This window comes from Rhinatrema bivittatum, chromosome 6, assembly GCF_901001135.1.
Source record: "Rhinatrema bivittatum chromosome 6, aRhiBiv1.1, whole genome shotgun sequence".
NCBI classification, from domain to species: Eukaryota; Metazoa; Chordata; class Amphibia; order Gymnophiona; family Rhinatrematidae; genus Rhinatrema; species Rhinatrema bivittatum.
In genome coordinates, this window is record NC_042620.1 from 245,543,523 (window position 1) to 245,559,076 (window position 15,554).

Here is a 15,554-nt window from a genome sequence, read left to right on the forward strand (position 1 = left end):
CACAGCTGCACCGCTCAATATCCTGGCTAAGTTAGCTGGATATATTTTATCCAGCTAGCTTACTTATCTGAATATTGACCTCAGTAAGTCCTGCTCCATTTCAAAAGCAAGATCAAGGATGAAAAATCATTATCAAGTAAATTTTAAAAGGCCCACGCGCATAAGATTGGGAGGTTATGCACGTGGCCAGGGCCTTGCATGCGCTGCTCGCATTTTACAAAGGGCTTGGCCACATGCATAACCCCTGTTATGCATCAAAGGGCCGGGCCCAAAGAAAGGGGTGGGCCAGGGGGTGTGGTATGGGCGGGGAGGGGCGGGGGGATGGGCCGGGACAGCACCATTCAACGCTGTCCAGGGGAAGCATGCGCTGGCAGCCGGCCGGCACTCAGAGATTACTTCTGCTCCAAGAGGAGCAGTAAGTACGAAAATAAAAAATTTGGGGATAGTTAGGGCAGGTTTATGGGGCAGGGAGGAGAGGGGAACAGGGAGAAGGATAGGGTTAGGGATGTTCCCTCCCAGTCCGCTCCTTAACTGGAGTGGACTGGGAGTGAACTGGGGACCGGCCAATTGTGTTGCCGCACGTAGGTTATAAAATTCTCCCTCCCATGCGTGCGAGTTGTGGGCTTGCACATGTGCACACCCAGATTTTAAAATCTGACGCGCATGTGCGTTGTGATCATCGGATTTTTTTAAAATCGGCACATCCTTTAAAATTGACCCCTTTACTTTAAATTCCAAAAGATATTTTTAAAAATTGGAGGGGGGGGGGGATTGGCCCTAACAGACCAATGCTGGATTTCATATGCATCTGAATTTGCTAGACCTATCAAAGCAATAAAGTAAAATAGACTATAATACTGAAAACTGAATTTCCATTAAAAAATATGGTCAACAATTCTATTTCGCACTCCTTCTAAATACAGAATTGTGTTTGCATGTTTTATCTTTGGTTGGCGTCACAAAAAAAACTGTTTAATGCTAGCAGCCTGTTGCTCAAAGCATTTATTATCTTTGGTTGGAGTCACAAAAAAAACTGTTTAATGCTAGTGGCATATTGCTCAAAAGCATTTACATGTTTAATGTTGCGTTTTATGCATGTGAATACACTTTACCCGTGGAAGTGGGCTTTTGAAAATTGCTATAACATTTGCCTTTGATTTGTCAATAGGTTTTTGCCTGCATTAGGTGATAAAATTACTATGATAGTATGCTATATTTGTATACATAATTCATTTAAATATTCACCTGAAAATAATGGCAAAGTTTTTGTTGGTGGACAAACTCCCTGAATATTGCAAAGGGGAATATCACTGGAGTACCTAGATTGAATATTAAGACAACAAATGCCCATTTTAAAAGATTGGGGAGCCTTATGCCAAGACCATTTTGCTCAAGGTTGAGCACAGTAGTAGATTATGGGTTACATAAATCAGAGTCAAGAGTCAGATGGCTATTACTCCATTTTCAATCATTGATTAGTTGAGGAGCAGTAAGAGTACTATGCAACATACATAAATAAACAAGAGGGTACCTGGAGCCATGGATTAGTGTAACCAACCATATCCTTCCTACAAAAACAAGAGTGAACATTTTGTAATCACTGCAAATGAAAAAGAATGCCCTCAGTACATTTCCAATATAAAATGATTAAGGCTTTGTTTATTTGTTCTGAGTCAATCATTTACTAAAGAGATTTACGGTACTTTATTTTCCTGCATAACCCTATCCTTACCCAGCATACAATAGATTTGAATATTATCTGCATACCTACAAATAATCTAAAATATTATTTTTCTGAATATGGAAACAGTGTTTTGAAAATATAATTGTGCCCCTGATGAGCTCAAATGGAGGTACTGTAATTTCATCATCTTTTTTAAAAACTCTGTTTTTTCTTAGGTGCATTTCTCATTCCCTACACAATTATGCTGGCATGTGCTGGTTTACCTCTGTTCTTCCTGGAATGCTCTCTTGGGCAATTTTCTAGCTTGGGTCCAGTCGCAGCATGGAAGATAGTGCCAACTTTTAAAGGTCAGTGATACTTTGGGGGCGGGGGGTGTTTCATTTCTGTGCTGTTGACATTAATAATCAACATTAATTATGAATTAATTGAAACAGGCTGTCAGCCCCCCAGAAATGAGATTAGTGGAGAAAACCACAAAAGTGAGATTCTCACAGGGCTACTTATAACTCCCCCCCCCCCAAAAAAAAACCAAAGGAACAAAGGAAAAGGGGTCAGGTATAAGGATATAGAGAAGGATTAGACAGAGAAAGGAGAAATGCCTAGAAGACAATGAGCACAAATATTCACAGTCAAAATCATGGTTCTCAGTTTTGTTCTCATGATTTTAACTAATCACATTCTTTCTTTGAATGCTTTAGGACATTTATGACTATGTATTGTAAATATTTTTTTTTTCTCTGTTCAGTTAAATTTTAACTGTGTTTGCCCAGTTTATAATGTATGTTCTTAGTTCCATGTATCGCCGTACAGGCAGTTTTCTTGTTCCTTGTAAACCGGTTTTGATTTGTATTTAATGCAAGAAGATCGGTATATAAAAACCAAAAATAAATAAATAAATGATCCCACACTCAGTGGGGTTTTCATGTATCTTGTGACTATTTACTGTGGAAAATACCACCTGAAAACCTTGCTGGCTGTGGAATCAGTAGGTAATAACATTCCTCACTTGCAAATATAATGGCTGAGGCTGATTTATAGTGTCACACCAACATAGTTCAAAGAGTCCCATTGTTGGGGTATGGCTATTCCAGGCTATAATATATTCAGGAAAAGAAAGGGTGAGCAGTAAGAAGGTAGCACTTTACGTAAAATATAATATTAAAACAACTGACACATAGGGGAGGAGCCAAGATGGTGTCTTGAAAGGCTGCATGTTCATACCTGCTCCTGCGTTTTTCCTCTAAAAATTTCTATAAATTTTACAATGCCTCCGAAGAGAAAGGGGAGACCCTGGAATTACCCCTCAGTACCTGTTGTCACCTCCGGACAGTGAACGATAGAACAATGCGCCTTGAAACCAGCGAATACGGAGCTAAGAGGTCCGGCTATTGGGTCACAGGAAGGAGACTGTGACCCGACCTCGGAAGGAGTATCCCTTAGCCCCTTAGACGAACGACTGCCGCCGGCGGTGAGAGGGACCTCGACTCCGTGTCTGGAAGCGACGTCCAAAGTGGAAAGTCTCTTTCAATCTGAGGGGACGGTAGAGAGGAGAACCCTAGCACAGAATCCCCCGGACAACGGAGAGAGTAGCGTCGGAGAGCTGGATCAGGATAGAGGAGGAGACCAGAGGAGTGAAGGAGGTGAGAGAACTGTGTCGTGCCCTCTTTCTTTACCCGACGCTATTCTTAATATATCTAAACTGGAAGTAGTAACGTTAGATTCGCTCTGGCATCTAACGTCAGCCTTGGCTAAGGCTCTGGTGGACTGTTCAGGGGAAAATAACCTCAATGTCACAATAAATGGATATATTGAACAGCAGTTTTTCAGAACAAAAGCAGGAAACTTCGGTGAAACTACTAAATTTAGACACTGAAATTAAACAAGTAAAGCAGGTACAGGCAATACTAATACAGGACTGTGGCAATATTAATAGAAGACTCGAAAATGTGGAAAACACTATCAGGCATTTAAACTTGAGGGTACTTAATTTTCCCATCAATAGCAAGGCTGAATTAGCCATGCTGTCATGGGATCTGTCAATCAGGTCTGGGAGGCGGAGCTTTACAAAGCAGAGATTTAGATTTTAGCTCTCTGCGGCTACGCGTGTGTTCCCGCGCAGAAAAGTAACAGATTCTCCTCAGTCTGTTTTTTCCGCGAGCAGGATCGCAAGCGGGGCTGACTTCTCCTCAGCATTTCTTATTTTATTGAAATGTCAAAAAAGCCGGGGTTTAACCCCTGTGCTGTAGCAAGGTAATGTCGGTCACGGATGGCCATGACCGCTGTTATCAATGCCTGGGACCAGAGCAATAATTTACAAAATTGTGATTTTTGTGCTCGAATGTCCTCAAGAGCCCAAAAACAAAGGGCCTACACAATGTTTGAACTTTTCATGTTTTCTGAGCCATTGGAGGTTCATTCTTCACCGGGTCCCTCGTTGACGGTGGCTCCGTCACAGAAAAGAGATCGTCGTGGGATCCTCAACCCTCCAGGCTTGGAGGTAAGGATTACCGAGCTGACATAGGCCTTCGGATCTGAGAGGACTGAAAGAGCCTCTGTGAGCAGCACTGGAAAACAACGGCGCCTAAATCTGCGGCGCCGATGAGTTATGAACCTGAAGCACCTTATGTGCCCAAATCACCATTGGCATATAATACTTCTGCGCCCGAATCATCATTGGTGCACAAGACACCGGCGCGCACTACGCAGGAGGCATATGCGCATAACGTGCCGAAGTTGTCTGTGCGCACGGTGCCGAAGTCGTCTACGCGCACGGCGCCAAAGACGTCTGCGAGCACGGCACCGAAGACTTCTGCGCATACGGCGCCGGAACCGTCTGAAGCGAGCCAAAATCATCTGAGCGCACAGCGTTGACGACTTCTGCGCACAAGTCGGTACATGCACACAACTTACAAGAAACATCGACGCACATGGTGCCGAAGGCATTAGCGCACTCAATAACACACAGATTGACACACAGTGGACTACAAAAGTCAAACAAAGACATCAGTCTCCACACGTACCTCATTTCACCTCTTCAGGACTCTAGTTTCTACAGAGGTGAAGTCAAAACGAATCAGATGATCACTGTCGGGAGATGGAACCCATACAGGATCATCGTCACACCATCACCATAGGCGATCACGTCACTCACATCAAAAAACTGCGAAGATGAGAGATACATGGGCAGTGAGCCCTTCCACTTCTAGGTCATCTCACCCACGAAGTGTAGAATCCTTATCTCGCAGACAATTAATACAAATCACTTCCTCTGCTGCATCTTCGTCCTCAGATATTTCAGTTAAGACCACAGAGGGCAAGATGAGGAACAACTATGATGTGCCAGCTGCTTCTGCTAAAATTCCTACAGTATCACATAAAACAGGTGAACTACCAAAACAATCTGGTTGTGCAACAATGCCTCCTCAAACAAAAGAGGCATTTCTTCAATTATCCCAATCATTGGCAGGGTTTTATGAAACTCTTCAATCATCTTTTAAGATGTCTAACGAGCTATATGTGAGTTCTCCGGAACACAATATACATACCTTTAGAGAACCATCAGTGGAGCCTCCGGCATCCCCAATGACGAAACGACCAATTTCACCAATTCAACAGCAAGATACCCCTATATATTCTCTATCTCCACAAACGTCACCATTGTCATCTACTGGATTCCCATTGGATCCACAGGAAAAACCACAGGAACCATATTCTCCTCCAGAGGACCTGACATACCCAAAATTTTAGAAAAATTGGGCACGATATTATATCTGGAGGTCCAAAAGGAGACAGACCCTAGGTCAGAAACCTTTGGTCTCCTAAAGATTTTGGATGCTCCGGGAGAACCAACATCTCTCCCACCACACAAATTATTACATTCTGTCTTGCAGAAGTCGAGGGAAATGCCTTATTCTCTATCAGCGGTTTCCAAGAAAATGGATATAAAATTTTGTATGAGAAAATCATCGCCTTACTCTATACCACAATTACCACATGCTTCAATTGTGAGAGTCGGCAATGCAAAGATTCAAAAAAGCAAAATCGCATGCCTCGTATCCACCGGGTAAAGACAACCGGTGTTTAGATTACTTTGGCAGGAAGATGTATCATATAGGGATGTGCAGAGGGACGCCATACGTTGCATTTGTGATTCGGATTCATTGGGGAGCAAATGCGTTGCATTCGGCCGTATGGCGCCCCAATGCGTTAATATGCTGATTTTTATTCGTGTCCGGCTAAAATTAAATTAACTACAATCCCCACCCTCCTGACCCCCCCCCCAAGACTTACCAAAACTCCTGGTGGTCCAGTGGGGAGTCCGGAATCCATCCCCTGCACTGTCACACCCTCGGTGCCGGTTTCATCATGGCGCCGATAGCTTGTGTCACAGGGGTTACCGGTGCCATTGGTCAGCCCCTGTCACATGGCCATCGGCGCCATCTTGTGCTCCTACCATGTGACAGGGGCTGACCAATGGCACCGGTAGCCCCTGTGACATAGTATGGGCAAAGGCTATCTGCGCCATTTTGAGTATTGGCATCAGATGGCCGGAGTGCAGGAGGTCACTCCCGGACCCCCGTTGGACCCCGAGGGACTTTTTGCCAGCTTGGGAAGGCCTCCTGACCCCCAAAGACTTACCAAAAGTCCAGCGGGGGTCCGGAGCGGACCTCCTGCTCGCCGTCCGTCCGATGCCAATACTCAAAATGGCGCCAATCACCTTTGCCCTCACTATGTCACAGGTACCCGACGGTCAGCCCCTGTGATATAGTGAGGGCAAAGGCGATCAGCTGCCAGTATCAAAATGGCGCCAAGAGGTCTTACTCGATCACCTCTGACGGGTGATACAGTGGCTTACAGGAATTGGGACTAGTGATCAATTTTCAGAAAATCACATCTCTAACAAACACAACGACTACAGTTCATAGGAGCAGGCCTGAACACTTCACAATCGGGCATATCTCCCAACAGAGAGAATAATACAAATACGTCAACTTCTCTACTCGTTGAACAACACTCAAAGGCCGTCGGCGAGACAAATTTTGGTAGTCCTCGGCCACATGGCGGCGGCTATTTTCACAGTTCCCAACACCAGGCTACAGATGAGATGCCTGAATGGGGACTAAAATGTCAGTGGAAACAACACTCACAACCATTAACACAGAAGTTATCGTTGACCTCCGAGATGAAATAGGATATAACATGGTGGCTCCTAGAATCCACCCTGTCCAAAGGAGCATTATTCAGTCCTCCTCATCACAATGCAGTCTTAACCACAGATGCGTCTCGCAAGAGATGGGGAACACATCTCGAGATTTACAAAACCCAAGGGTTATGGACAATCTATGAGCAGTCCCTGCAGATAAATCTATTAGAGCTCAGAGCAATTTGAAATTGCACTACAAGTGTTTTCAAGATCACTTAAAGGGCCACAGAATCATGATCTACACAGACAATCAAGTGGCGATGTTTTATATTAACAAGCAAGGAGGATCTGGTTCATGGCCCCTTTGCAAGGAGACCCTGACAATCTTCAAACATGCTCACCAACATTGCATACATCTGCAAGCAACTTACTTACCAGGAGTAGCAAATACAAGAGCGGACAGGCTAAGCCGCATCTTTCATCCTAACGAATGGACACTCAGTTCAGAGGTAGCCCAAGACATTTTCATGCAATGGGGGACACCTGCAATGGATCTCTTTGCAAAAGAGATCAACACTCAGGTTCCCAAATTCTGCTCAATAAGACCAAGTCAGTTCAGGATCACCCAAGATGCCGTCCTCATTCCATGGACGACAAGCCTCCTGTATGCCTTTCCTCCCATACCACTCACAATAAGGACACTTCAGAAGTGCATAGCAGACAAGGCTCAGCTGATACTCATAGCTCCAGCCTGGCCAAGGCAACTGTGGTACAGTTTCCTTCTCCGACTGTCCTTCAAGGACCCCATTCGGTTACTGAATCACCCAGATCTTCTCTTCCAAGATCAAGGAACGCGTCTACACCCGCTACACTCATCTCTCCATTTAACAGCATGGAGATTGAGAGGCTCTTTTTAACAGAACAGGGAGTTTCCACTTCGGCACAATCCATTTTGTTAGAATCCAGGAAACTCTCAATGAGGAAAAACTATAGCTATAAATGGAAACGCTACTCTACCTGGTGCACTTCTAACGGTGTACCACCTTTAGACTGTTCACCTGAGTTACTCATGGATTATCTACATACACTGTACACGGCTAGTCTGGCAACCTAATCCATCAGGGTCCATCTCAGTGCCATAGCGCATATCACAGACCACTTAACAATATTCCTATTTCCAATCATACCTTACTATCTCGGTTTCATCAAGGGGTTAACTCACCTTCGCCCTCTGATTTCCAAGCCTCCAGTTCCAGGAACCTCAACATAGTTCTTGAACAGCTCATGTTTTTCCCGTTTGAACCCATGGACTCGGCACACATTAAATACCTCACATGGAAGGTGGTATTCCTCGTGGCAGTAACATCAGCATGACGAGTCAGGGAATTACAGTTCTTGGTCCATTATTCTCCGTATTTACAGTTTCATCACCAAAAAGTGGTTCTCCGAACTCTCCCATCCTTCCTACCAAAAGTGGTGTCTCAATTCCATCTCAATCAGACCATAGAACTACCCATCCTTTTCCCTAACCTCATGCAAATGACAGGGAAAAATTACTGCATACGCTAGATTGCAAAGAGCGTTAGCATATTACAAAGAAAGAACAAACTCAGACTCCCGTGTTTCTCAACTCTTGTCTCTTTCGACCCGAAAGCACCTGGACTACCAGTGGCTAAACGCACCATCTCCAGCTGGATAGCACAGTGCATCAAGTTCTGCTACAACAAACAGAACCTACAGCTACATTCTGTTCCCAAAGCTCATCATGTTAGAGCAGTGGTAGCCTCCTTGGCACACCTTAAACATGTACAACCCATTTACATTTGTAAGGCAGCTACATGGTCATGGCTCCATACTTTCAACATCGCACTACTACCTTGATCAACAGCAGCCACTGATGTGAAGATAGGGCACACAATCCTGCAGTCTCTCTCCTCTTGTACACGGTGAATGCCACACTGTTCATGATCACATACAAACATATATTATACCATAAACAACATGATCGGGAGCTTGGGACTCCCATGACAGCATGGCTAATTCAGCCCTGCTATCGACGGGAAAAAGCAAATTTGCTTACCGTAAACGGTGTTTCCGTAGATAGCAGGATGAATTAGCCATGCTGACCCACCCTCCTCCCTGGCAGTCACCATCTTTATAACCTACAGCTTAATTACAGACTGAGGAGAATCTGTTACTTTCCTGCGCGGGAACACATGCGCAGCCGCAGAGAGCTAAAATCTAAATCTCTGCTTTTGTAAAGCTCCGCCTCCCAGACCTGATTGACAGATCCCATGACAGCATGGCTAATTCATCCTGCTATCTACGGAAAAACACCGTTTTACGGAAAACACCGTTTACGGTAAGCAAACTTGCTTTCCCCAGGGTGATTGGAGAATTTCCAAGAATGACTATTAAGTGCTACTTTATAGAAGCATTAGAAATTCCCTCTGATCAAACTCCACCCCTGGACAAGGTGAATTTCCTACCTATTCGTTCTACCGCTGTTGGGCAGTTCATCGTTTTATGTAAACCGGAGTGATTTGTAATTCCCACAAGAACTTCGGTATATAAAAATTAAAAATAAATAAATAAATAAATACCCAACAAGTACAAATGGCCTCTAATGTTTTAGAGAATTTTAATAACCTTTTTGGAAACAATGACATATGAGATTGCAGAGAGAACAATCTTATTAATTTCTTTTTTTTAATGAGGCTGATCTGGGAAAGATTATGCGTGCCTACTTTAAAAAGATACAAGTCATATTTCCCGGGGCAAGATGGCGGCATAGCAGGTTACGGACGCGCTGAGCTCTGACTTTTGCAAAGTTTCGTTTGAAAATGCACGCGAAAAGAAAGGAAAACTCAGAATCTTTCCCTCAGACTCTGAAGTTATGGCCACTCAGCGTTTAATAACTTCGTACATACCAGGAAGGATCGTAGAACCAGGAGGAGAAAACTCCGCTGTGGGGTTCTCCGAGGAAGCGGTGGCTCCGCTTGGAGAAATATCTCTTACTCCCCCGGATCCTCGTAGACCCTAAATGACTCCACTTCCTGCGAGCCCTCAGGTCGCGGGGTCGCACACTCGTGACGCGGTTGGAGCGACAGTCGCTGAGGGAGGCCAGAGCGCGGAGGGTGCCGAATCTCCATTGTGGCCCAGAGAATGCCTGGATATTTCAGGCAATGAACATCGAGGCCTGCTGCCCCCAGCGTCGACTCCGACCCTGATGAGGGTAACAGAGAGGAACGACGGAGAAACAAGAACACCTGGACAGGAAGATATGCCGGCAGGACTATCTCCGGTAACGAAGGTGGGTGAGAAAACTCAAAAACCCCGCTTTCGGATGCCAGGTAGGCCAGAGAAAATAACTTTGGACGCGATTTGGGACATAATGGCTGCATTGTGGAATCAATAGGGCAGTATCCAAGATAAACTGGAGGTGTTGAATATAAAGTGGAGGCTTTAGACACTCAGATTCATGAACTGGAGCCAAGACTGGAAACAGTAGAGGCTGAGTTAAAAAAATCTAGTGAATGTAATGTTAAGATGATTAAGGACTTAAATATGGTATCTAGAAGATTGGAACATTTAGAAAATTATTCTCGTCATCTAAACCTGAGATTTCTGAATTTCCCGAAAATTGTAGGAGAGCTCCCTTATATCACTCTTAAGAAATACTTCAAAGAGGTTTTTAAATTTCAAAGAGGAAGAGTTACCTTCTGTGAATAAAGTATATTACATGCTTGTGTCATAAAGAATAGAGAGCAGCAACAGCTGGATATGAATAAAGGAAACCTGACATAGTTTTCTTGAGGACTCTGCTAGTGAATATTATGAATGTGCCACTCTCATGGTATCTTTCATAATTGAGAAAGATAAAACGGAGATAATGAAAAGATATTTCAGAAATGTTGATATGTATTTTAGAGGAACGCTGATACGGGCGTTCCCAGATTTTGCCCCTGTTACTCAGGAAAGAAGACGAGAATTTCTCGTAATGAGACTGCATGTGTTGACATTAGGTTTTTCTTACGTGCTAAAATATCCTTGCAAATGTGTCATAAAATCTCCAAAAGATTGTTATATTTTTTTCTACCCTGAGCAATTAAAATCTTTCCTAAATGCAAGGAGGACAATTGTTACCTCCGTAGTAAAGCCAAATGAAGGATCAAAATAATTAGCGGTCTTTAAACTACGTTAATGCCTAATTCTTCATAAATATTTTGTGTTAAATTCTTCCTAATTTCTGCCTCCAGTCTGAGTTTCTTTAAGGGGAATTGGATTATAATTGAGTTTTCATGCAAATATTTAGAATTTATTTTGTTTAATGTATGTATAATTGCATTTCTTTTTCAATAAGCAGTTTTGTTGACTTGCTGTAATGTTTAAAATGAATAAAAAAAAATTAAAAAAAAAAAAGATACAAGTTATGTTCACGGGAGCAAGTGTAAGGATTTATCCTGACTTAACCAAAGTGACTCAGCTAAAGAGGAAGAGTTTTCTGGCATTGAAATCTGAAGCATTATCAGTGGGGGCCTCCTTCTTTTTGAGATTCTCCTGCAAATGTGTAATTAAAAATGGAGGAAATAATTACATCCTTTTTCAACCTGACCAGCTTAAGAACTTTATAGAGGCAAAGAAAAGTATCGCTGCAATAAGCAGTGGATGAGTTCGTAGTAAATCTAAAATGTACTGGTTAATGCATGACACCTTTTTCTGTATTGGAAAATATTTTGCCTTAATTCTCTTTAATTTGCAAGTACTGCCCCCCCCCCCACAAGGAAATTGGGTCTAATGGGTTTTGTAACAATTGATTTGTATTTTTGGTCATTTCTGTTTTGGAAAAAAGTATTTTCCCTTAATTGTTCAAATCATATTTCTTTGTCAAAGTGGATGCTTTGTAAGAATGTTAAAATTAATAAAGAGAAAATAATAAAATAAAAAAAAAAACAACTGAAATGCAGATGTCAAAAGGGACAGAGGAAGTGCTACAAGTTATCTTAGAAATGGGAAATGGCATGTCCATCTACTCTGATGTAATTTAAACACCTCTGGCAGATGTAGAAGAGTTAGAGACTTAATCAAAGCCATACAGAAAACTGTAATAATGTATAAGTTAATGTGAAAAGTGGAATATTATATGGTCTGGAAAAAGATTTGTATTGGTTATATTAAATATTGCTCATCGTTAAATTTCTCAATTCTTCCTCTGCTAAATCATATAGACTCAGAGAAGAGATTATGTTTTGGATGGGGAATGAGATCCTTGGTGAATCTGAAATGGGGCAAGGGGGTTTAAAAGTTAATATTTTGTTTAAAGCACTTAATAGGAATGGATATTTAGATAAAATGGAGGGTAATGAGAAAAAAAAAAGGGAATGGCAAGAACATAATGGGAGCATGGGTTGTGGTGATGTAATTGGTATCTCAAATATCTAAAGGGTGATGATTGCAAAGGAGGATAAAATTATTACGCTAAATGACAAGACAGTTACTATGCAAGGAGGAAAGCAGACTGTGATCAGAAATTCTGTTAATCCCTGTGGAAAAAATGATGAAAACTTTATTAGAAACAGAAACTATTTACCTGTCTGTCTTGTCTCAAACTGTTGTAGGAGCCAAAAAGATGGGATAGGCATCTTAATATCTAAGGAAATGAACTTAATTACCTTTACAGGTTTCAATTAACAGCTTTCACGTATTATTGTATTTGTCCTCCAAAGGAAATCAAGGAGATTTCATCACTTCAATTATAATAAGATCTTCAATCTTAGGAGATTTCAATTTAACTCTTTTCCTGAGAATAGATAACTCTGATGGAGGAAGTCAGTACTTAAAAATAACAGGATTAAATTCAAGCAGTGAATAAATGAAATGGGAGTAATAGATGCATAAATTGTAATTATGCATTGACTTTCTATTTATCAACTAGTTGAGAAGCCCATCAAAAAATGATCGAGTAAAATGGACTTAAAACATATACCCTCAGTTCTGTAAGGTCCTCTTCCCTTGCCTATATATACGCTCAACTCTATCAATCACTAAAGCTTCCCCACACAGCTTTTTCACCTTCCAAAGCCCCTCACACCCAATAATGCCCCAACTCAGCATCACCATTCAGTAAGCTCCCAACCCTTCTTCTTAATGGCACAGTAAAAGATTTTCAGTCCCCAAACACATCCATGCCTGATTATTGTGTGCTGTGGCACTGAGTAAGTGAATGTGCATGTCACTGAGTGGAGAGCATCAGAGGTTGTGTGTATTAATGTCTATGTGAATGGGGAGTGTGGGTGTGTCTCTAAGTGAAGTTTTGTATGTGTGCCCTTGGGTGGGGAATGTGTGTATGCATATGTCTGTGTGAGTGGGGAGTGTGGGTGTGTTTCTTGAGTGCAGGGTATGTGTTTCTCTGTGATTGGGAGATGTGGGTTTGTTGGAATGTTGGTATACTTCTAGAAGGGTGGATGTGCATGTGTATCTCTGTGAGTGGGGGTTGTGGGTTTATTTGGGGGTTATAGGGTATGTTGGAATATGTGTGTGTGTGTGTGTGTGTGTGAGTGTGTGTATGTGTGTGTGTGTGTGTATGTGTGCGCAAGTGGTTGCCACATGCTTTCCTCCTTACACTCTGCATGCTGCCATTTTCTCTCCTCCTTCCCATCTTGATGCAATAATTCCTCTTCTCCCCCAGCCCCCAGACACCTATGGCATCCAGAAGCCTGACCCCCCAGAATGCCACTTGATCCTCCTGTATACAGAGCCATTAGGCATTCTTACCCCTCCAGCAGCATTGACCAGGCCATGTTGGTGATAAATGCACTGGCATCCTTTCGGTCCCCATGGCCGCTGGAGCAATAGAAACGCACATGTCAGCATGTGGATGTACACACCTCTGGCCACGCGTGCTCACAGGCCAACATTATGCAATGAATGATAGACCTAGGAAATTATATTAAGGATAAGGCACAGTTAAATATATATTTATCTGCATACAAACTTTGATTTGTTTCCCATTATGTGTCATTGTTTAGAACTCTGAGCAGAATTTTTTTCGAAGAAAGGACACAGTATGGGGTGAATTTTCAAGACATTATGCACGTAAAAAATAGCATATATGCACATAAGTAGCATCTATTCATGTATTCCGTATTTTATAAAAGTCATAAAAAAGGGGCGGCTTGTAGTAGGCCCAACATTTGCATGCATAAATTGCTATTTTAAAAGGCATGCACATAGATTAGCCAATTTACTTGTGTAAGTTTATACTTGCTAATAGTCTGGTATAAGTGATATTAAATATATTTATTATCACAGGAGTCAGGTGGCATCTTATATACTAACCAATTTATTGAAGCATGAGCTTTCGAGGGCAGTGTCCACTTCATCAAATACATGATGTGATATATAGGAGATGGGTAAAATATATTCAGAACAAAAAGAAAGCATTGGATTAGGCAGGACATGGTGTGAAAAGAATGTTAATAGCATTAAAGTATAGCCTACTGACAACTGAGGTAAGTGTTAAAAAACAGAATGAGCTGATAACAGTTTTGTTCATAGATAGTTGTAATGAGACATGAAGCCATTGTTTCTGTTCAGACTTAGGATAATAGTGTTAAGTTTTTTGATGAGTTCCAATTCAGCAGTTTCACACTGGAGTGTTCCTGAAAGTTCTTATGTAGGAGTATGGCAACCTTGAGGTCAGTTAATGTCCTGGAAGGTTGAAATGTTCTCCTGTTGGTTTCTGGATGTTGCCATTTCTAATGTCATACTTTTCCTTAGGGATTGATCTATTTGAGCTATGTAGACAGCAGAGGGACATTGCTGGCAGATAATGCAATTTATTACATTGGAAGAAGAGCAGATGAATGAGCCCTGGATGTTCTAGTTGATGTTGTTGGGTCCTGTGATGGTGTTGTCTGGGTTAGTATGTGGATAGAATTGGCATCTGGGTTTCTGACAGGGTCTGGTTCCTGATTAACCTTTCTTCCATCTCAACAAATATACATGTTATTCTCACAGGACAAGCAGGATGGTAGTCCTCACTATGGGTGACATCAGTGGATGGAGCCCTGTCACGGAAACTTTTCTGTCAAAGTTTCTAGAAAGCTTTGACTGACACTGGCACAGTGAGTGCACCGAGCATGCTCAGCATGCCATTATCCCTGTGACCACAGGTGTCTCCCTTCAGTCTTCTTTTTTCCGCGCTGCAGTTAGCATTGCGGTCAGGAGCTCTATGAGAAATTCTCACAACTTTTCCTCACGGAAACACTTGAAGTTTTACTTCACAAATAATTCTTCCATACACAGGTCTCCCTTCACGTACATTTAATCGACGCTCGGTGAGTTTTATGCCCTATTTTTTGGTCTGTTCCTGTCAACTCACTAACGGTTCCCCGGCCTACCAACTGAATTGTGGCCTTCCCTCTCCCTATGGTTTCATCCTTAGTTAGCCCCACAAAGCCTGCGAGTGTCCTCCTGTGATCCTCCACCTGCTTATTAGGGCTAGTGAGGTAGGGACATCCATGGTTACCGTTGCCGCCAGGGCCGCTGTCGAATCCATGCCTCCATCAATACCGTCGGTACCTCCATCCATGCCATCCTGCCTCCATCGATGCCATCAATGCCTCCCCCTCGGTCCATCGATGCTATCGATTACTGCATAGATTCTGTTGGTGCCATCGATGTTTATATCCATGGCACTGATCTCTCAATGAATTCCATCAATGC

At 42.5% G+C, this 15,554-nt stretch overlaps 1 protein-coding gene across 5 annotated transcripts in view; it reads left to right on the forward strand.

Annotated features, from left to right (window-relative positions):
• LOC115094055 (sodium- and chloride-dependent neutral and basic amino acid transporter B(0+)-like) overlaps positions 1-15,554 on the forward strand; it is a 440,377-nt gene that overhangs the window by 33,611 nt on the left and 391,212 nt on the right. For all 5 annotated transcript variants that reach the window (XM_029606711.1, XM_029606713.1, XM_029606709.1 and 2 more), the window contains exon 3: positions 1,900-2,031. In XM_029606711.1, the coding sequence (XP_029462571.1) occupies positions 1,926-2,031 (106 nt within the window). In that variant the 5' untranslated portion in view covers positions 1,900-1,925. The remainder of the gene's footprint in view (positions 1-1,899; positions 2,032-15,554) is intronic.